General features: G+C 46.9%; 2 protein-coding genes across 3 annotated transcripts in view; one reads left to right on the top strand and one right to left on the bottom strand.

Annotated features, from left to right (window-relative positions):
* The window catches only part of LOC139395246 (sister chromatid cohesion protein DCC1-like), a 67,659-nt gene that overhangs the window by 16,151 nt on the left and 29,159 nt on the right, over nucleotides 1-22,349 (top strand). The window lies entirely within an intron of this gene.
* The window catches only part of LOC139395247 (DEP domain-containing mTOR-interacting protein-like), a 75,340-nt gene that overhangs the window by 34,887 nt on the left and 18,104 nt on the right, over nucleotides 1-22,349 (bottom strand). The window contains 3 exon segments of the mRNA XM_071142896.1: nucleotides 6,063-6,106; nucleotides 6,156-6,164; nucleotides 8,669-8,941. Of these exon segments, the coding sequence (XP_070998997.1) occupies nucleotides 6,063-6,106; nucleotides 6,156-6,164; nucleotides 8,669-8,941 (326 nt within the window).

Genomic DNA, 22,349 nt, shown 5'->3' with positions numbered 1-22,349 from the left:
GTGGAGGGGCGGCAGGTAGCCCAGTGGTTAGAGTGGAGGGGCAGGCAGGTAGCCTAGTGGTTAGAGTGGAGGGGCGGCAGGTAGCCTAGTGGTTAGAGTGTAGGGACGGCAGGTAGCCTAGTGGTTAGAGTGGAGGGACGACAGGTAGCCTAGTGGTTAGAGTGGAGGGACGGCAGGTAGCCTAGTGGTTAGAGTGGAGGGGCAGGGAGGTCGCCTAGTGGTTAGAGTGTAGGGACAGCAGGTAGCCTAGTGGTTAGAGTGTAGGGACGGCAGCTCGCCTAGTGGTTAGAGTGTAAGGACGGCAGGTAGCCTAGTGGTTAGAGTGGAGGGGCAGGCAGGTAGCCTAGTGGTTAGAGTGGAGGGGCAGGCAGGTCGCCTAGTGGTTAGAGTGGAGGGACAGCAGGTAGCCTAGTGGTTAGAGTGGAGGGGCAGGCAGGTCGCCTAGTGGTTAGAGTGGAGGGGCGGCAGGTAGCCTAGTGGTTAGAGTGGAGGGGCAGGCAGGTAGCCTAGTGGTTAGAGTGGAGGGGCGGCAGGTAGCCTAGTGGTTAGAGTGGAGGGGCAGGCAGGTCGCCTAGTGGTTAGAGTGTAGGGACGGCAGGTAGCCTAGTGGTTAGAGTGGAGGGGCAGGCAGGTCGCCTAGTGGTTAGAGTGGAGGGACGGCAGGGTAGCCTAGTGGTTAGAGTGGAGGGGCGGCAGGGTAGCCTAGTGGTTAGAGTGGAGGGGCGGCAGGGTAACCTGGTGGTTAGAGTGTAGGGACAGGCAGGTAGCCTAGTGGTTAGAGTGGAGGGACGGCAGGTCGCCTAGTGGTTAGAGTGGAGGGGCGGCAGGTAGCCTAGTGGTTAGAGTGGAGGGACGGCAGGTAGCCTAGTGGTTAGAGTGGAGGGACGGCAGGTAGCCTAGTGGTTAGTGTAGGGACAGGCAGGTAGCCTAGTGGTTAAAGGGGAGGGACGGCAGGTCGCCTAGTGGTTAGAGTGTAGGGACGGCAGGTATCACATCTGTAGGTTTGTGGAAGAGGTGTTCCCTCATTCCTTCCTCCTTCCAGGGAATCTCAACGATAAGAGACAGACCAGCTACCTGGAGCTCAGAGGAACTCAAAGTGCTGTACTTTCCTCTGTAACCTCTGGAACATTCCATGTATTAGGAGTCGGAAACCGTTTGATATAATTGCGTCGTCTGCCAGCTCCTGCTGAAGAGGATGTTAAAGGAAGGTAGTGGACGAGGTTGTTCATTTAAGCTGACTTTAGGTTCTCATTATGAGGCTTAGAACCTACTGACTGCCTTCACCCACATACTATACAGCACTCCCTCAGGTCCACAAACCTACTGACGGCCTTCACCCACATACGATACACTCTACAGCACTCCCTCAGGTCCACAAACCTACTGACGGCCTTCATCCACATACTATACACTCTACAGCACTCCCTCAGGTCCACAAACCTACTGACGACCTTCACCCACATACTATACAGCACTCCCTCAGGTCCACAAACCTACTGACGGCCTTCACCCACATACGATACACTCTACAGCACTCCCTCAGGTCCACAAACCTACTGACGACCTTCACCCACATACTATACAGCACTCCCTCAGGTCCACAAACCTACTGACGGCCTTCATCCACATACTATACACTCTACAGCACTCCCTCAGGTCCACAAACCTACTGACGGCCTTCATCCACATACTATACACTCTACAGCACTCCCTCAGGTCCACAAACCTACTGATGACCTTCACCCACATACTATACACTCTACAGCACTCCCTCAGGTCCACAAACCTACTGACGACCTTCACCCACATACTATACACTCTACAGCACTCCCTCAGGTCCACAAACCTACTGACCACCTTCACCCACATACTATACACTCTACAGCACTCCCTCAGGTCCACAAACCTACTGACGGCCTTCACCCACATACTATACTCTACAGCACTCCCTCAGGTCCACAAACCTACTGACGGCCTTCACCCACATACTATACAGCACTCCCTCAGGTCCACAAACCTACTGACGGCCTTCACCCACATACTATACAGCACTCCCTCAGGTCCACAAACCTACTGACGACCTTCACCCACATACTATACACTCTACAGCACTCCCTCAGGTCCACAAACCTACTGACGACCTTCACCCACATACTATACAGCACTCCCTCAGGTCCACAAACCTACTGACGACCTTCACCCACATACTATACACTCTACAGCACTCCCTCAGGTCCACAAACCTACTGACTGCCTTCACCCACATACTATACACTCTACAGCACTCCCTCAGGTCCACAAACCTTCTGACGGCCTTCACCCACATACTATACACTCTACAGCACTCCCTCAGGTCCACAAACCTATTGACGGCCTTCACCCACATACTATACTCTACAGCACTCCCTCAGGTCCACAAACCTACTGACGGCCTTCACCCACATACTATACACTCTACAGCACTCCCTCAGGTCCACAAACCTACTGACGGCCTTCATCCACATACTATACACTCTACAGCACTCCCTCAGGTCCACAAACCTACTGACGACCTTCACCCACATACGATACAGCACTCCCTCAGGTCCACAAACCTACTGACGACCTTCACCCACATACTATACACTCTACAGCACTCCCTCAGGTCCACAAACCTACTGACGGCCTTCACCCACATACTATACCCTCTACAGCACTCCCTCAGGTCCACAAACCTACTGACGGCCTTCACCCACATACTATACACTCTACAGCACTCCCTCAGGTCCACAAACCTACTGACGACCTTCACCCACATACTATACACTCTACCCTAACCCTGATGTTGATATGTGTAAACCCTAACCCTAAGGGTTGTAGTGGGATTCGGCCCCAGTGTGACAGTAGATAGGGAGTAGGGGCTAAGGGTTATAGTGGGATTCGGCCCCAGTGTGACAGTAGATAGGGAGTAGGGGCTAAGGGTTATAGTGGGATTTGGCCCCAGTGTGACTGTAGATAGGGAGTAGGGGCTAAGGGTTATAGTGGGATTCGGCCCCAGTGTGACAGTAGATAGGGAGTAGGGGCTAAGGGTTATAGTGGGATTTGGCCCCAGTCTGACAGTAGATAGGGAGTAGGGAGTAGGGGCTAAGGGTTATAGTGGGATTCGGCCCCAGTCTGACAGTAGATAGGGAGTAGGGAGTAGGGGCTAAGGGTTATAGTGGGATTCGGCCCCAGTCTGACAGTAGATAGGGAGTAGGGAGTAGGGGCTAAGGGTTATAGTGGGATTCGGCCCCAGTCTGACAGTAGATAGGGAGTAGGGAGTAGGGGCTAAGGGTTATAGTGGGATTCGGCCCCAGTCTGACAGTAGATAGTGTGGGTACAACAACTCCTGATGTAAAAAGGGCTTTATAAAGACATTTGATTGCTAGACATTGAGGTTTACCAGATAGGAAGCTGGTAACGATTGTTTAGGATCGTTCAGTTACTGTTTCATATAACTGACTAAATCCTGGTAACTACAGTTACTAACTGTAAATCCTGTTAACTACAGTAACTGTAAATCCTGGTAACTACAGTAACTGTAAATCCTGGTAACTACAGTAACTGTAAATCCTGGTAACTACAGTAACTGTAAATCCTGGTAACTACAGTAACTAACTGTAAATCCTGGTAACTACAGTAACTAACTGTAAATCCTGGTAACTACAGTAACTAACTGTAAATCCTGGTAACTACAGTAACTAACTGTAAATCCTGGTAACTACAGTAACTAACTAAATCCTGGTAACTACAGTAACTAACTAAATCCTGGTAACTACAGTAACTGTAAATCCTGGTAACTACAGTAACTAACTGTAAATCCTGGTAACTACAGTAACTAACTGTAAATCCTGGTAACTATAGAACAGAAGGTAGTTCAGTTCCAAATCCTGTAACTCTTCAATTATTCCATTCAGACAGAACACCTCTGATGGTGCCTCCAATACCAGTAATCAGCTAAGTCTCTTAGGGTTGGACACAAACACACACTCTCCCTTCTCTTAGCTTGGGCCGTCATTGTGCCAACACTCTCACTTGGCTAACGCTCAGTACAGGGGGAGGCTCTGAATGCCCCTTAAAATCCCCAAATCCCTTGAAAGACATAAAACCAACTCTGACTGACTATACGACTAAAGCCATCCAGGAATTAAAATCTGACTGTCACTTGTGTAACTAAGCCATAAAGCCTGCATAACTGTGCCAAGGGGTAAGGACTCAGGATTTAAAGGAACACTCCACCCAAAAACAATATTTTGGTATTTGTTTCATTAGTCCATTGTTGATATAGTCTCAAAATGTTAGTCTCAATCAAGTTAAGATATATAAATGTTAAAAATACAGACATACAGCCGGTATGTTCTACTTTACTAGTCTGGTTATGGATGCATCTTGTGATGCTTTAAAGCTGCTGTTGTGACTGTATGAAGTGGTTTTGATCCTGTGGTTTATAGTGATGGATTGTCCTGTCTGGAGTCATTAAAATGAGAACTACGTAAATATTCCTCATCATCTGCAGTTTGTTTTTGTTTTATCCCAGGAGGAAGTTCTCTCCTGACGTTGGTAGAGTGACAGTCCAATGCAATTCCCCCAGTCTAAAAACATGGCAGTTACCACAGACTGGTCCATAACCCAACAATAGTTTCTGATTATGTTTTGGCACCGTGTGCCCTAAAAAGGGAGCGATCAGGATTAAAAACGGGGGTTGATTGTGTGTATTCAGAACGCTTGTTGCCATGGTGTTGATTTACAAAGATCTAAATATCAGCTCATTGTAATTCACATATAATCCAACCAAAACAACAACATGTTCAGTGACTCTTGGTTACGTTAATTAATTCACCCATTGACTCTGTGGCCCAACACCATGTGCAACCAAGATCAAATCACCAGCTCTCTGTGTGAGTCTATCAACCAGGAATGCAGTGATTGTGTGGGACAACAGAACCAAAACAACCCACAATGTGGATCCATCCAGGCAGGGCTGCTATTGTTCTACAGTTCAGACATTTAAAGTATGCAGTGCGTGTGTGTGTGCGTACGCTGTCGTGTGTGTGTGTGTGTATTGTTATGATGTGGGGGAAAGTGAGTGTTAGGACATAGACAAACACACTACCATGGCACACTTCCACACTCCAACCCCAGGTGGCAGCACCAACCGGGTCACGGCTGGGTTCTGCCAAGCAGCCTTGATTATTCCTCAGGAGCGAGCGATCAAGTTGATTCTGAGAGGAGGCCAGAAGCCTCTGTCTTTGTTAATTTGTGTGTGTTAGCTCCGCCTCTTTGGTTAGCCCCGCCTCTTTGTGCTAGTCAACCTCTACAGTAGCTTGCTAGCTAGCTTTTGTTGGAAGATTTCAACATTGTGTGTGTGCAGCACTAAGTAGATAGCTGGTTGGTTAGAAGCATAGTTTCAGTCAAAGATCATTTCAGTGATTGGCTCGATTGTTTTATGCTAGTTTTCGTGCCCATGGTCAAACTTCAGAAATACTGCTCATTGAAGCACAATAATCATTAGCTAGATGTCAAATGTGACTACTAAGACTTAATCACAAAAAAATACATGAATTGACACATTTACTGTTTTAGCTAAGATTCATTCAGACAGTTTTGAGGCAGGAATGGAGTTCAGCAGACAATGTCTCCTAGGTAATATTTTCTAATGTCATGGCAACCCATCGTAGCCGGTCTACTTCTGATCCATCCCATTATCCTTTGCGAGATACGAGACAGATCAGTGCAGGAGGAATCTGATGATGGCTACTTATTATGGTTTCGTACCAGTCTGGTCTGTGCCAGCCGAGGTACCAGTCTGGTCTGTGCCAGCCGAGGTACCAGTCTGGTCTGTGCCAGCCGAGGTACCAGTCTGGTCTGTGCCAGCCGAGGTACCAGTCTGGTCTGTGCCAGCCGAGGTACCAGTCTGGTCTGTGCCAGCCGAGGTACCAGTCTGGTCTGTGCCAGCCGAGGTACCAGTCTGGTCTGTGCCAGCCGAGGAGAGGAATGCAGACAGAGGCAGGGTAAGAGCCACAGGCAGGGTGGTGAGTGTGAACCCAGCAGTGATGCAGTCTCTCTGGGGTTAGAGCCCTGCTCTCTGCTCATAGGTTAGCCCATTGTCCAGGGCCCGAGAAGAGCACACTGGAAACAGACACGCTCTGCACTACACAGCTCAGCACACTGGAATCAGATTGTATCTCAGAGCCTGTACTGAGCCAGCAGGCAGTAGGCAGTACCCACACAGTACCATCCTGCTGCAACCCGCTGCTGGCTTGTCTCTGATGACAGATAAGCAGGGTTGGGCCGCTCCGAGGATGGGAGACCATTCTGATGTACCACAGTCAAGAGAACCAGAGCTGATTATATTAAAGTGCTGAACACGTGACCATGACGACAAGGTGACCATGACGACAAGGTGACCATGACGACAAGGTGACCATTACGACAAGGTGACCATTACGACAAGGTGACCAGTACATGGGACTGATCCTGCAGAAAGAGGTTGACTGGTTCAGTAATAGAGACAGGTGATCCTGTAGAAAGAGGAGGTTGGCTGGCTCAGTAATAGAGACAGGTTATCCTGCAGAAAGAGGTTGACTGGTTCAGTAATAGAAACAGGTGATCCTGTAGAAAGAGGAGGTTGGCTGGCTCAGTAATAGAGACAGGTGATCCTGTAGAAAGGGGAGGTTGACTGTCTCAGTAATAGAGACAGGTGATCCTGTAGAAAGAGGAGGTTGACTGGCTCAGTAGCAGCTCTACTCCCTGCTGTATTTTAGTCCGTCTGTCACACAGAAGCCCAGTTCCAGCAGCAGCCTGGGTAGAGGACAGAGAGTAGGACAGAGAGCGTCTAGTGGGTGTGCACGTGACATTGGTATGCCGCGCGTGTGCGCAACACATGCTACCGGTGTGCGTGGGTGTGTATCTGGGTCGATGATTGTGTGTGCTGTGTGTGTGTGTATCTGGGTCGATGATTGTGTGTGCTGTATGTGTGTGCTGTATGTGTGTATCTAGGTCGGATCACACACCGTTGTCCAGAGGTGAGCAGCTGATCTCGGTCGGGAACACCCTGGCCAGAGACCAGAGGCATGACGTCCATCTGTCTCTGATCAGGGGTTCACCCCCCCCCGTAGTGGAACCACCTCTGAGCACAACTCAGCTGTAAAACATTCCCTAAGCTGCAGTTGTTCAGTAACATTAGTGTCAGGAGACTCAGGACAGTCACTCTGTAGCCATGCAGGTGGCCATGCCCTGTACATGAGTAACTGGTGTGACTTCCTGCTTTTAACTCCTAGCGCAGCGAAGGGCCTATTGGAGATGTGATTCACCTCGTCACTGTTCTACTGGACTAAATTACAATGACTGCCCTGTTACTATACAGAGAGGAATTCCACCAGGCCTGATAAGAGAACCCTTTCACCCTGTTCCTCCCCACTCCTGACCTCGGAAAACAGACCCCAGCTAACCTCTGACGAAAGAGAGAGAGAGACTAACAGACTAACAGTCATGTCACCGTGACAACACCAGTCCTTTCAGCCAGTCACGTCACCGTGACAACACCAGTCCTTTCAGCCAGTCATGTCACCGTGACGACACCAGTCCTTTCAGCCAGTCATGTCACCGTGACAACACCAGTCCTTCCAGCCAGTCATGTCACCGTGACAACACCAGTCCTTTCAGCCAGTCATGTGAGCCAGACCAGGGCACATAATAAAAATGGCACCCTATTCCCTATACTAGTTTTGACCAGAGCCCTGTGCCTGTCATTTGAGGATCATGGGGCAGGAAGCGCGCGTTTCAAGCAGATAAATGTGGCGTGTTTAATTATGAAACTGGTCGTGAGATAAAAACATATCCAAAGTTAACTCAATCTTCTGTGAATCTGAAATACTGGGAGCCAAGTTTAAAAAAAAGTCTCTGCTAAACTTTCAAAACGTGTTTGGTCTCATCATCCTTGTAGGGACCCCGAAATCCTCACAAGGACAGTAAAACAAGGACAATTTGGACACGTGTGGATGTTTTAGGCTTAAGGGGTTAGGGTTTACAATTAGGGTTAGGAATTAAAGGGTCAAGGTTTAAGGTTCAATTGTTTGGTCCCAACAAGAATAGTGAAATAATCGTGTGTGTGTGTGTGTGTGAGAAAAAAACAGGACAGATCCAATCCAAGTGGGTGATGATGATGATACCAGCATGCCTTTGATCACAGAGTGATCCCTGTCTGACCACAGAAGACACCGTGTTCCCTGACTAAAATAGGATCCTTGACAGCCCTTTGGAAGAGAGGACCCAATGTGACTGTCCACCATGTGTGAACATCAACCCTCCCACGTCTCCTCTTTCACCTAGTAAAGTCAACTTGGAAATTACAGCGCCATAGAATTAAATCGAAGCAGCTGACAACAGCGCAAAATGTTATTACCACGATGGGTAATTATTGTGTAATTACCATTTGACCATATCACCATGTAAATCCTCAGTGAAAACCAGGAAGGGCTAAATAGTAGACGAGTAGAAGAAAGTACAGCATTCAGCTTTCATAACTGCTTCTTCAAAAATGGCCTATAATTACATTCGCTTAGGGAAGTGGTTCCCAAACGGCAGGACTAACCCTACTCAGGACTCAGAGATATGTCATTTCATCAGTGTGACAGGTGGGGGTACTGACCGTGACCTTATGTTAGTTGGGATGTCTCCAAAATTAAAATTTTAAATTTAAAAAAAATCCGACCGACGATGAAAACGCTCCTTCCACTCACCATGCTGCATGATCCCGTGTTCTAGAAGCCTCCGTCCAAGATGCTCCGCCTCCTCTCGGGTCGCCATCTCTCCCTCCGCCAGCAGCCAATCAACAAGCTCCGAGGCCACCAGCGTCCGTTCAAACGACTCACCCTCTTCTTCCCGAGTCGCTAGGATGGACGTCTCCGTGTTCATCATCAGCCTGTTGAGAAGGACAGGTTTATTGTTTTAGGACAGACTACTTTATACGATGTGGAAATCATCAGCCTGTTGAGAAGGACAGGTTTACTGTTTTAGGACAGACTACTTTATAAGATGTGTTCATCATCAGCCTGTTGAGAAGGACAGGTTTATTGTTTTAGGACAGACTACTTTATACGATGTGGAAATCATCAGCCTGTTGAGAAGGACAGGTTTATTGTTTTAGGACAGACTACTTTATACGATGTGGAAATCAGTTGTACATCGTTGTCCATCCTGATTCAACACAATAACAGACTTTTCCCCATCAACCTCCATCTAAAATAGTTATCTGTGCAGGCTTTTGCTCCGACCAATAACACACCTGATATAACTAATGAATGACTAAGTAAAACCAGGTGTGTCAGCGTAATGCTGGAATCAAAACCTTGCTGATGGGTAGTTCCCATGTCCCCAGGAGGAGGTTAGCTTGGCCACCCCTGTGCTATTTATAAAGATGAACTTCCAGGAAGAGCACTAGGACTTAAGGTCAATAAGTTCAGTTAACCACAGCAGCCTCCTACTGAGTGACCCTGGTACAATATAGATGTCAGTTAACCACAGCAGCCTCCTACTGAGTGACCCTGGTACAATATAGATGTCAGTTAACCACAGCAGCTTCCTACTGAGTGACCCTGGTACAATATAGATGTCAGTTAACCCCAGCAGCCTCCTACTGAGTGACCCTGGTACAATATAGATGTCAGTTAACCACAGCAGCTTCCTACTGAGTGACCCTGGTACAATATAGATGTCAGTTAACCACAGCAGCTTCCTACTGAGTGACCCTGGTACAATATAGATGTCAGTTAACCACAGCAGCCTCCTACTGAGTGACCCTGGTACAATATAGATGTCAGTTAACCACAGCAGCTTCCTACTGAGTGACCCTGGTACAATATAGATGTCAGTTAACCACAGCAGCTTCCTACTGAGTGACCCTGGTACAATATAGATGTCAGTTAACCCCAGCAGCCTCCTACTGAGTGACCCTGGTACAATATAGATGTCAGTTAACCACAGCAGCTTCCTACTGAGTGACCCTGGTACAATATAGATGTCAGTTAACCACAGCAGCCTCCTACTGAGTGATCCTGGTACAATATAGATGTCAGTTAACCACAGCAGCCTCCTACTGAGTGATCCTGGTACAAGATATATATCCGAAGACGACAAGGGTGGAGTCCCAACAGACAGAATACACATGCCGTGTTTGGCGCACACACACACACACACACACACACACATACACAGTAAATATCAAACCCGTGTGGAAACAGGTGAAGCTATGGGAATAAACAGTATGAACAACGCAGGGAAACTATAATGTACATGTTACTGCTTGGCACTGAGACAAAGACAGTGAAAACTATAATGGACATGTTACTGCTTGGCACTGAGACAAAGACAGTGGAAACTATAATGGACATGTTACTGCTTGGCACTGAGACAAAGACAGTGGAAACTATAATGGACATGTTACTGCTTGGCACTGAGACAAAGACAGTGAAAACTATAATGTACATGTTACTGCTTGGCACTGAGACAAAGACAGTGAAAACTATAATGGACATGTTACTGCTTGGCACTGAGACAAAGACAGTGAAAACTATAATGGACATGTTACTGCTTGGCACTGAGACAAAGACAGTGGAAACTATAATGGACATGTTACTGCTTGGCACTGAGACAAAGACAGTGAAAACTATACATGGACATGTTACTGCTTGGCACTGAGACAAAGACAGTGGAAACTATAATGGACATGTTACTGCTTGGCACTGAGACAAAGACTGAAAACTATAATGGACATGTTACTGCTTGCACTGAGACAAAGACAGTGGAAACTATAATGGACATGTTACTGCTTGGCACTGAGACAAAGACAGTGGAAACTATAATGTACATGTTACTGCTTGGCACTGAGACAAAGACAGTGGAAACTATACATGGACATGTTACTGCTTGGCACTGAGACAAAGACAGTGGAAACTATACATGGACATGTTACTGCTTGGCACTGAGACAAAGACAGTGAAAACTATACATGGACATGTTACTGCTTGGCACTGAGACAAAGACAGTGAAAACTATACATGGACATGTTACTGCTTGGCACTGAGACAAAGACAGTGAAAACTATAATGGACATGTTACTGCTTGGCACTGAGACAAAGACAGTGAAAACTATAATGGACATGTTACTGCTTGGCACTGAGACAAAGACAGTGAAAACTATAATGGACATGTTACTGCTTGGCACTGAGACAAAGACAGTGAAAACTATAATGGACATGTTACTGCTTGGCACTGAGACAAAGACAGTGAAAACTATAATGGACATGTTACTGCTTGGCACTGAGACAAAGACAGTGAAAACTATAATGGACATGTTACTGCTTGGCACTGAGACAAAGACAGTGGAAACTATAATGGACATGTTACTGCTTGGCACTGAGACAAAGACAGTGAAAACTATAATGGACATGTTACTGCTTGGCACTGAGACAAAGACAGTGGAAACTATAATGGACATGTTACTGCTTGGCACTGAGACAAAGACTGTGAAAACTATAATGGACATGTTACTGCTTGGCACTGAGACAAAGACTGAAAACTATAATGGACATGTTACTGCTTGCACTGAGACAAAGACAGTGGAAACTATAATGGACATGTTACTGCTTGGCACTGAGACAAAGACTGTGAAAACTATAATGGACATGTTACTGCTTGGCACTGAGACAAAGACAGTGAAAACTATAATGTACATGTTACTGCTTGGCACTGAGACAAAGACAGTGAAAACTATAATGGACATGTTACTGCTTGGCACTGAGACAAAGACAGTGAAAACTATACATGGACATGTTACTGCTTGGCACTGAGACAAAGACAGTGGAAACTATAATGTACATGTTACTGCTTGGCACTGAGACAAAGACAGTGAAAACTATAATGGACATGTTACTGCTTGGCACTGAGACAAAGACAGTGAAAACTATACATGGACATGTTACTGCTTGGCACTGAGACAAAGACAGTGAAAACTATAATGGACATGTTACTGCTTGGCACTGAGACAAAGACAGTGAAAACTATACATGGACATGTTACTGCTTGGCACTGAGACAAAGACAGTGGAAACTATAATGGACATGTTACTGCTTGGCACTGAGACAAAGACTGAAAACTATAATGGACATGTTACTGCTTGCACTGAGACAAAGACAGTGGAAACTATAATGGACATGTTACTGCTTGGCACTGAGACAAAGACAGTGGAAACTATAATGTACATGTTACTGCTTGGCACTGAGACAAAGACAGTGGAAACTATACATGGACATGTTACTGCTTGGCACTGAGACAAAGACAGTGGAAACTATACATGGACATGTTACTGCTTGGCACTGAGACAAAGACAGTGAAAACTATAATGGACATGTTACTGCTTGGCACTGAGACAAAGACAGTGACAACTATAATGTACATGTTACTGCTTGGCACTGAGACAAAGACAGTGAAAACTATAATGGACATGTTACTGCTTGGCACTGAGACAAAGACAGTGGAAACTATAATGGACATGTTACTGCTTGGCACTGAGACAAAGACAGTGAAAACTATAATGGACATGTTACTGCTTGGCACTGAGACAAAGACAGTGGAAACTATAATGGACATGTTACTGCTTGGCACTGAGACAAAGACAGTGGAAACTATAATGGACATGTTACTGCTTGGCACTGAGACAAAGACTGAAAACTATACATGGACATGTTACTGCTTGGCACTGAGACAAAGACAGTGAAAACTATAATGGACATGTTACTGCTTGGCACTGAGACAAAGACAGTGAAAACTATAATGGACATGTTACTGCTTGGCACTGAGACAAAGACAGTGAAAACTATAATGGACATGTTACTGCTTGGCACTGAGACAAAGACAGTGAAAACTATAATGGACATGTTACTGCTTGGCACTGAGACAAAGACAGTGAAAACTATACATGGACATGTTACTGCTTGGCACTGAGACAAAGACAGTGGAAACTATAATGGACATGTTACTGCTTGGCACTGAGACAAAGACAGTGAAAACTATAATGGACATGTTACTGCTTGGCACTGAGACAAAGACAGTGGAAACTATAATGGACATGTTACTGCTTGGCACTGAGACAAAGACAGTGGAAACTATAATGGACATGTTACTGCTTGGCACTGAGACAAAGACAGTGAAAACTATAATGTACATGTTACTGCTTGCACTGAGACAAAGACAGACCACGTCATCATGGTGTGGCTATAGCTTGTGTTCTCCAAGGCGGGGCAGCGATTCTCTCTTCACAGATTCATTCCTCTTTCCCATAGGAAGCAATGACGTGTGACTGTTTGCTGACGTTTCGCCATCTTATCACTGAGTCAACTAACCCACCCATTAACCTCACTTTAGTCTTGACGCTTGACATGTGAAAGATTACCAAGCCGACAGCTTACCCACACACCCAGGACACATCCCAAATCGCACCCTATTCCCTATATAGTGCACTACTTTTGAAAAAGGAAAGTAAGTGTGCCTTTCGGAACACAGCACGAATCCACATCTGATCTAAACCACCCAGGCAGGTCTGGCCAGTCATTAAAAAAGAACAACTCTGCAACTTTAGAACCAGTTATTATGCTGTTCGTATACATCCACTTACTGGAAGATTTGATCCACATTTGATGTTTTATCCTTATTTTTGTAATTTTTGAAAGATCAAGACACATGGTTCATCATATTGGACCTCCCTACCATATGTTGCTCTGCTCGTCTTTGTCTAATAACACCTGGAAATATTTTAAGTAGACGCTCAAAAACCTACACTCTTAGAAAAAGGAGTTCCTAAAAAGGGTTCTTTAGTGACCCCATAGGAGAACCTTTTTTTGGTTCCAGGTAAGAACCCTTTTGGGTTCCATGTAGAACTCTTTCCACGGAAGATTCTATATGGAACCCAAAAAAGAGTTCTACCTGGAACCAAAAAAAAAAGGTTCCATTTAAAATATGTCCAGGTGTTATTAGACAAAGACCAGCAGAGCAACATATGGTAGGGAGGCCCAATATGATGAACCATGTGTATGTGACCAATAACATTTGATGTGATGGATGATCAGACAACTACAGACGGGTCATATCGGTCGCTGTAAATCATTTCCTGTAGCCGTCATCTCAGGGATCCGACTCGACAACGTCACAGAGAAGCACTTTCCAGTATTGCTCACCGCCAAACAAAATCGACAGACATGAAATCATAAAATTACACTTAAAAACTGTGTAGCTCACCAAATACTTGACAATAACAAGCCACATGTTAAAAGTGGCGTAGTTGTCCTTTAATGTACAGTAAACGTGCTCTGCTGTTAAGCTACCACAGCCACCACATGGTAATGGATGTCCTGAACGCAACCTGTTCCATCCTACATACACTCTGCATCCCAAATGACAACCTACACCAAGTGTACAAAACATTAGGAACACCTTCCTAGTATTGAGTTGCACCCCCTTTTGCCATCAGAACAGCCTCAATGATTCGGGGCACGGGACTCTACAAGGTGCCCGAAAGCACTCCATGTTGACGCCTAAAGTTTTGGCCACTCGGGTGTATTCCTATCTAGGGCCCTTAGAGCTCTGGTCAGAAGTAGTGCACTGTGTAGGGGATAGGGTGCTGTCAGACCGTCAGCTTTAGTCCTGCTAGCCCAACTGGCTCTGGTCCAATCCCTGCAGATCAGCAGTGTGTGGGAGGATTCATCACAGCATTAGTTTTGTATTAAAAGCCTTCGCATCGTTTCTTTAGGATTTCTTGACACCGTGTTCGTAAGAAGTTTCAAATCTGTTGTTCAAAATGAACGCCGTTGTTCATCTTTGAGTTTATAATAATAATAATTCACAAAGATAGACTTTAAGTCTCAAGTTATTTCTAAGAATCAGTAACACAGAATATATAAATCATTATCGACTTGGAACGACGGTTAGGAAAACAAAAAGTGTGCCGTATATATTAAAAAGGGGAAAAACAAGTGCCTGAATCACGTCAAGGTCTGAGCTCCATCCTTCAAAACTATTATTTGTATTTCTTATCAACAGAACAGCAAGTAGAAGCAGTGTTTGACCCGGCTGGTACCAAGATATAAAACAAATCAGGGCACAGCAGGATTACACTACTGAATGGTCCACAGAAAAGCCTGTCCACATTCAATTCCCCTCCATTCTGTTCTGTTCAATACACTTTATTCATCCCAAGCAGGCAGTTCGACAGCCATGAGGCAACACATAATAGGATACATGAATAAGGTACAACGCCGGGGACAGGAGTCCTGATCGCTGTAGGCAGAGGGGCTCTTACACTGTGGGATGTTAAATATACACTGTAGACTTCCCCCATGTTTAATTACCACTGTAGACTTCCCCCATGTTTAATCACCACTGTAGACTTCCCCCGTGTTTAATTACCACTGTAGACTTTCCCCATGTTTAATTACCACTGTACTGTAGACTTCCCCCATGTTTAATCACCACTGTAGACTTCCCCCATGTTTAATCACCACTGTAGACTTCCCCCATGTTTAATCACCACTGTAGACTTCCCCCATGTTTAATCACCACTGTGTACTGTAGACTTCCCCCATGTTTAATTACCACTGTAGACTTCCCCCATGTTTAATCACCACTGTACTGTAGACTTCCCCCATGTTTAATTACCACTGTACTGTAGACTTCCCCCATGTTTAATTACCACTGTACTGTAGACTTCCCCCATGTTTAATCACCACTGTACTGTAGACTTCCCCCATGTTTAATCACCACTGTAGACTTCCCCATGTTTAATTACCACTGTAGACTTCCCCCATGTTTAATTACCACTGTAGACTTCCCCCATGTTTAATTACCACTGTAGACTTCCCCCATGTTTAATTACCACTGTACTGTAGACTTCCCCCCATGTTTAATCACCACTGTAGACTTCCCCCATGTTTAATCACCACTGTACTGTAGACTTCCCCCATGTTTAATTACCACTGTACTGTAGACTTCCCCCATGTTTAATCACCACTGTACTGTAGACTTCCCCCATGTTTAATTACCACTGTAGACTTCCCCCATGTTTAATTACCACTGTACTGTAGACTTCCCCCATGTTTAATTACCACTGTAGACTTCCCCCATGTTTAATTACCACTGTACTGTAGACTTCCCCCATGTTTAATCACCACTGTACTGTAGACTTCCCCCATGTTTAATTACCACTGTACTGTAGACTTCCCCCATGTTTAATCACCACTGTAGACTTCCCCCGTGTTTAATCACCACTGTAGACTTCCCCCATGTTTAATCACCACTGTAGACTTCCCCCATGTTTAATTACCACTGTAGACTTCCCCCATGTTTAATCACCACTGTAGACTTCCCCCATGTTTAATCACCACTGTAGACTTCCCCCATGTTTAATCACCACTGTAGACTTCCCCCATGTTTAATCACCACTGTAGACTTCCCCCGTGTTTAATCACCACTGTAGACTTCCCCCATGTTTAATTACCACTGTAGACTTCCCCCATGTTTAATTACCACTGTACTGTAGACTTCCCCCGTGTTTAATCACCACTGTAGACTTCCCCCATGTTTAATCACCACTGTAGACTTCCCCCATGTTTAATCACCACTGTAGACTTCCCCCATGTTTAATCACCACTGTAGACTTCCCCCATGTTTAATCACCACTGTAGACTTCCCCCATGTTTAATCACCACTGTAGACTTCCCCCATGTTTAATCACCACTGTAGACTTCCCCCATGTTTAATTACCACTGTAGACGTCCCCCATGTTTAATCACCACTGTAGACTTCATGTTTAAATCACAACACGTGTACTGTAGACGTCACAACTCCTTCAAATGAGACAAGTGGAACCATTATGGTTGAACTTATGGTTGAACGAGGAGTCAGTCGCCACCATTAACACCACACAGGTCTGGGCTCAGGGCCGAGGCCACCCTGCTCGTTGTGAGAAGGAAAGGTTCGCTTTGTTGATTCTCTGAAAAAGGGTTCCTTCACCACCCTCTAAACACTACAGGCCCATTTACCAGACAACCAGGGACTGAAGTTTATCTTCACCCTGGTTGTTCAGGCAGGAAGACAATAGTCAAACAAGGAGGTTAAATATCGCCTTGAGATTGTATCCGTTGTTTCGAGACTGTGCACAACCATACAACAGCTCTTCCTGTACTGGGAACTTGGGCTGGGATTCCAGGACACACACACACACACACACAGGTAGTTTGTTTGTAGCTGTGCTTGTTTGAGTCTCTAGTCTGATGAGTGTGAAGACTGGAGGTGTAGCCTGCATACTTCCACTAAACCAGGCTGTGTGTCCCTCTACCATGGTGACTACATAAATACACCCTAACACTAGCCCTGCCTGTCTTCCTGTTACGCCACACACACACACACACACACACCCCTCAGGGGGAGGCTGGCTCAACCACCACAGGGGCTGGAGTAGGAGCTGGCACAAAGAAGGTTGCTGTGGAGCTGGCAGATAGCTACAACACAGACACAGTCACAGAGTATTACCGAACTAGAGAGGCACTAGACCTACATTCTGCAGGCGTGTAAAACTGCAATAACAAGTGTAATTTACAACATAATGGTGGACGTCATGATGTCCTAGTGAAATTCAATCTGCATTGAAAATGTAATGAAAGCACAGCACCATCATAAGGAGAGGGGGCAGGGAGGCCAGCCCGAGGAGAGGGGGCAGGGAGGCCAGCCTGAGGAGAGGGGGCAGGGAGGCCAGCCTGAGGAGAGGGGGCAGGGAGGCCAGCCTGAGGAGAGGGGGCAGGGAGGCCAGCCTGAGGAGAGGGGGCAGGGAGGCCAGCCTGAGGAGAGGGGGCAGGGAGGCCCAGCCCGAGGAGAGGGGGCAGGGAGGCCAGCCCGAGGAGAGGGGGCAGGGAGGCCAGCCTGAGGAGAGGGGGCAGGGAGGCCAGCCTGAGGAGAGGGGGCAGGGAGGCCAGCCTGAGCAGACAGAAGAGGGGCTAGCCTTAAATAAAATAAAAACTAAGAGAGAGACACATGCATTCTTACTGCGTAGTAAGTTAGGTAGTAGCAGCCAATACAAGATGCCTGAGGGTGAATTTCAACATACCGTCTCTGTCAGGAGTGGAGTATTTAAGTTGTCAGTTAGCACATTGTAACAAAGCATTGACTTTCTGCTCTTTTGCACCCCAGTATCTCTACTTGCACATCATCATCTGCACATCTATCACTCCACTGTTAATTGCTAAATTGTAATTATTTTGCCACTATGGCCTATTTATTGCCATACCTCCCTAAACTTACTACATTTGCACACACTTTCTATTGTATTATTGACTGTATGTTTGTTTATTCCATGTGTAAGTCTGTGTTGTTGTTTGTGTCGCACTGCTTTACCTTGGCCAGGTCTCAGTTGTAAATGAGAACTTGTTCTCAACTGGTCAAACACACACACACACACACACACACACACACACACACACACACACACACACACACACACACAGGAAAGGTCCATTCCATAGAAACCACCCTGAATGAATAACATTTGATACGGTCCAACTACAAATTGCATATAAACTCAAACAGCATGTTGCTATGCTGCTAGAATGTTCTGTCTGCTAATGTCCTGGAGTCTGGTCTAGCAGTAATGCAGCCAACTCATCCCCCTTGCTAATGTCCTGGAGTCTGGTCTAGCAGTAATGCAGCCAACTCCAGACCACTTGCTAATGTCCTGGAGTCTGGTCTAGCAGTAATGCAGCCAACTCATCCCCCTTGCTAATGTCCTGGAGTCTGGTCTAGCAGTAATGCAGCCAACTCCAGACCACTTGCTAATGTCCTGGAGTCTGGTCTGGCAGTAATGCAGCCAACTCATCCCCCTTGCTAATGTCCTGGAGTCTGGTCTAGCAGTAATGCAGCCAACTCATCCCCTTTGCTAATGTCCTGGAGTCTGGTCTAGCAGTAATGCAGCCAACTCATCCCCCTTGCTAATGTCCTGGAGTCTGGTCTAGCAGTAATGCAGCCAACTCATCCCCCTTGCTAATGTCCTGGAGTCTGGTCTAGCAGTAATGCAGCCAACTCATCCCCTTTGCTAATGTCCTGGAGTCTGGTCTAGCAGTAATGCAGCCAACTCATCCCCCTTGCTAATGTCCTGGAGTCTGGTCTAGCAGTAATGCAGCCAACTCATCCCCCTTGCTAATGTCCTGGAGTCTGGTCTAGTAGTAATGCAGCCAACTCATCCCCCTTGCTAATGTCCTGGAGTCTGGTCTGGCAGTAATGCAGCCAACTCATCCCCCTTGCTAATGTCCTGGAGTCTGGTCTAGCAGTATTGCAGCCAACTCCAGACCACTTGCTAATGTCCTGGAGTCTGGTCTAGCAGTAATGCAGCCAACTCATCCCCCTTGCTAATGTCCTGGAGTCTGGTCTAGCAGTAATGCAGCTAACTCCAGACCACTTGCTAATGTCCTGGAGTCTGGTCTAGCAGTAATGCAGCCAACTCATCCCCCTTGCTAATGTCCTGGAGTCTGGTCTAGCAGTAATGCAGCCAACTCATCCCCCTTGCTAATGCCCTGGAGTCTGGTCTAGCAGTAATGCAGCCAACTCCAGACCACTTGCTAATGTCCTGGAGTCTGGTCTAGCAGTAATGCAGCCAACTCATCCCCCTTGCTAATGTCCTGGAGTCTGGTCTAGCAGTAATGCAGCCAACTCCAGACCACTTGCTAATGCCCTGGAGTCTGGTCTAGCAGTAATGCAGCCAACTCCAGACCACTTGCTAATGTCCTGGAGTCTGGTCTAGCAGTAATGCAGCTAACTCCAGACCACTTGCTAATGTCCTGGAGTCTGGTCTAGCAGTAATGCAGCCAACTCCAGACCACTTGCTAATGTCCTGGAGTCTGGTCTAGCAGTAATGCAGCCAACTCATCCCCCTTGCTAATGTCCTGGAGTCTGGTCTAGCAGTAATGCAGCTAACTCCAGACCACTTGCTAATGTCCTGGAGTCTGGTCTAGCAGTAATGCAGCCAACTCATCCCCCTTGCTAATGTCCTGGAGTCTGGTCTAGCAGTAATGCAGCCAACTCATCCCCCTTGCTAATGTCCTGGAGTCTGGTCTAGCAGTATTGCAGCCAACTCCAGACCACTTGCTAATGTCCTGGAGTCTGGTCTAGCAGTAATGCAGCCAACTCATCCCCCTTGCTAATGTCCTGGAGTCTGGTCTAGCAGTAATGCAGCTAACTCCAGACCACTTGCTAATGTCCTGGAGTCTGGTCTAGCAGTAATGCAGCCAACTCATCCCCCTTGCTAATGTCCTGGAGTCTGGTCTAGCAGTAATGCAGCCAACTCATCCCCCTTGCTAATGCCCTGGAGTCTGGTCTAGCAGTAATGCAGCCAACTCCAGACCACTTGCTAATGTCCTGGAGTCTGGTCTAGCAGTAATGCAGCCAACTCATCCCCCTTGCTAATGTCCTGGAGTCTGGTCTAGCAGTAATGCAGCCAACTCCAGACCACTTGCTAATGCCCTGGAGTCTGGTCTAGCAGTAATGCAGCCAACTCCAGACCACTTGCTAATGTCCTGGAGTCTGGTCTAGCAGTAATGCAGCTAACTCCAGACCACTTGCTAATGTCCTGGAGTCTGGTCTAGCAGTAATGCAGCCAACTCCAGACCACTTGCTAATGTCCTGGAGTCTGGTCTAGCAGTAATGCAGCCAACTCATCCCCCTTGCTAATGTCCTGGAGTCTGGTCTAGCAGTAATGCAGCCAACTCATCCCCCTTGCTAATGTCCTGGAGTCTGGTCTAGCAGTAATGCAGCCAACTCATCCCCCTTGCTAATGTCCTGGAGTCTGGTCTAGCAGTAATGCAGCCAACTCATCCCCCTTGCTAATGCCCTGGAGTCTGGTCTAGCAGTAATGCAGCCAACTCCAGACCACTTGCTAATGTCCTGGAGTCTGGTCTAGCAGTAATGCAGCCAACTCATCCCCCTTGCTAATGTCCTGGAGTCTGGTCTAGCAGTAATGCAGCCAACTCCAGACCACTTGCTAATGCCCTGGAGTCTGGTCTAGCAGTAATGCAGCCAACTCCAGACCACTTGCTAATGTCCTGGAGTCTGGTCTAGCAGTAATGCAGCCAACTCATCCCCCTTGCTAATGTCCTGGAGTCTGGTCTAGCAGTAATGCAGCCAACTCCAGACCACTTGCTAATGCCCTGGAGTCTGGTCTAGCAGTAATGCAGCCAACTCATCCCCCTGGCTAATGTCCTGGAGTCTGGTCTGGCAGTAATGCAGCCAACTCATCCCCCTGGCTAATGTCCTGGAGTCTGGTCTAGCAGTAATGCAGCCAACTCATCCCCCTTGCTAATGTCCTGGAGTCTGGTATATCAGTAATGCAGCCAACTCATCCCCCTTGCTAATGTCCTGGAGTCTGGTCTAGCAGTAATGCAGCCAACTCATCCCCCTTGCTAATGCCCTGGAGTCTGGTCTAGCAGTAATGCAGCCAACTCATCCCCCTTGCTAATGTCCTGGAGTCTGGTCTAGCAGTAATGCAGCCAACTCCAGACCACTTGCTAATGTCCTGGAGTCTGGTCTGGCAGTAATGCAGCCAACTCATCCCCCTTGCTAATGTCCTGGAGTCTGGTCTAGCAGTATTGCAGCCAACTCCAGACCACTTGCTAATGTCCTGGAGTCTGGTCTAGCAGTAATGCAGCCAACTCATCCCCCTTGCTAATGTCCTGGAGTCTGGTCTAGCAGTAATGCAGCTAACTCCAGACCACTTGCTAATGTCCTGGAGTCTGGTCTAGCAGTAATGCAGCCAACTCCAGACCACTTGCTAATGTCCTGGAGTCTGGTCTAGCAGTAATGCAGCCAACTCATCCCCCTTGCTAATGTCCTGGAGTCTGGTCTAGCAGTAATGCAGCCAACTCATCCCCCTTGCTAATGTCCTGGAGTCTGGTCTAGCAGTAATGCAGCCAACTCATCCCCCTTGCTAATGTCCTGGAGTCTGGTCTAGCAGTAATGCAGCCAACTCATCCCCCTTGCTAATGCCCTGGAGTCTGGTCTAGCAGTAATGCAGCCAACTCCAGACCACTTGCTAATGTCCTGGAGTCTGGTCTAGCAGTAATGCAGCCAACTCATCCCCCTTGCTAATGTCCTGGAGTCTGGTCTAGCAGTAATGCAGCCAACTCCAGACCACTTGCTAATGCCCTGGAGTCTGGTCTAGCAGTAATGCAGCCAACTCCAGACCACTTGCTAATGTCCTGGAGTCTGGTCTAGCAGTAATGCAGCCAACTCATCCCCCTTGC

This window comes from Oncorhynchus clarkii, unplaced genomic scaffold (genome assembly GCF_045791955.1).
Source record: "Oncorhynchus clarkii lewisi isolate Uvic-CL-2024 unplaced genomic scaffold, UVic_Ocla_1.0 unplaced_contig_14050_pilon_pilon, whole genome shotgun sequence".
Classification (NCBI taxonomy): domain Eukaryota; kingdom Metazoa; phylum Chordata; class Actinopteri; order Salmoniformes; family Salmonidae; genus Oncorhynchus; species Oncorhynchus clarkii.
The sequence above is the reverse complement of the archived record's forward strand: the minus strand, read 5'-3'. Positions and strand labels throughout refer to the sequence as shown.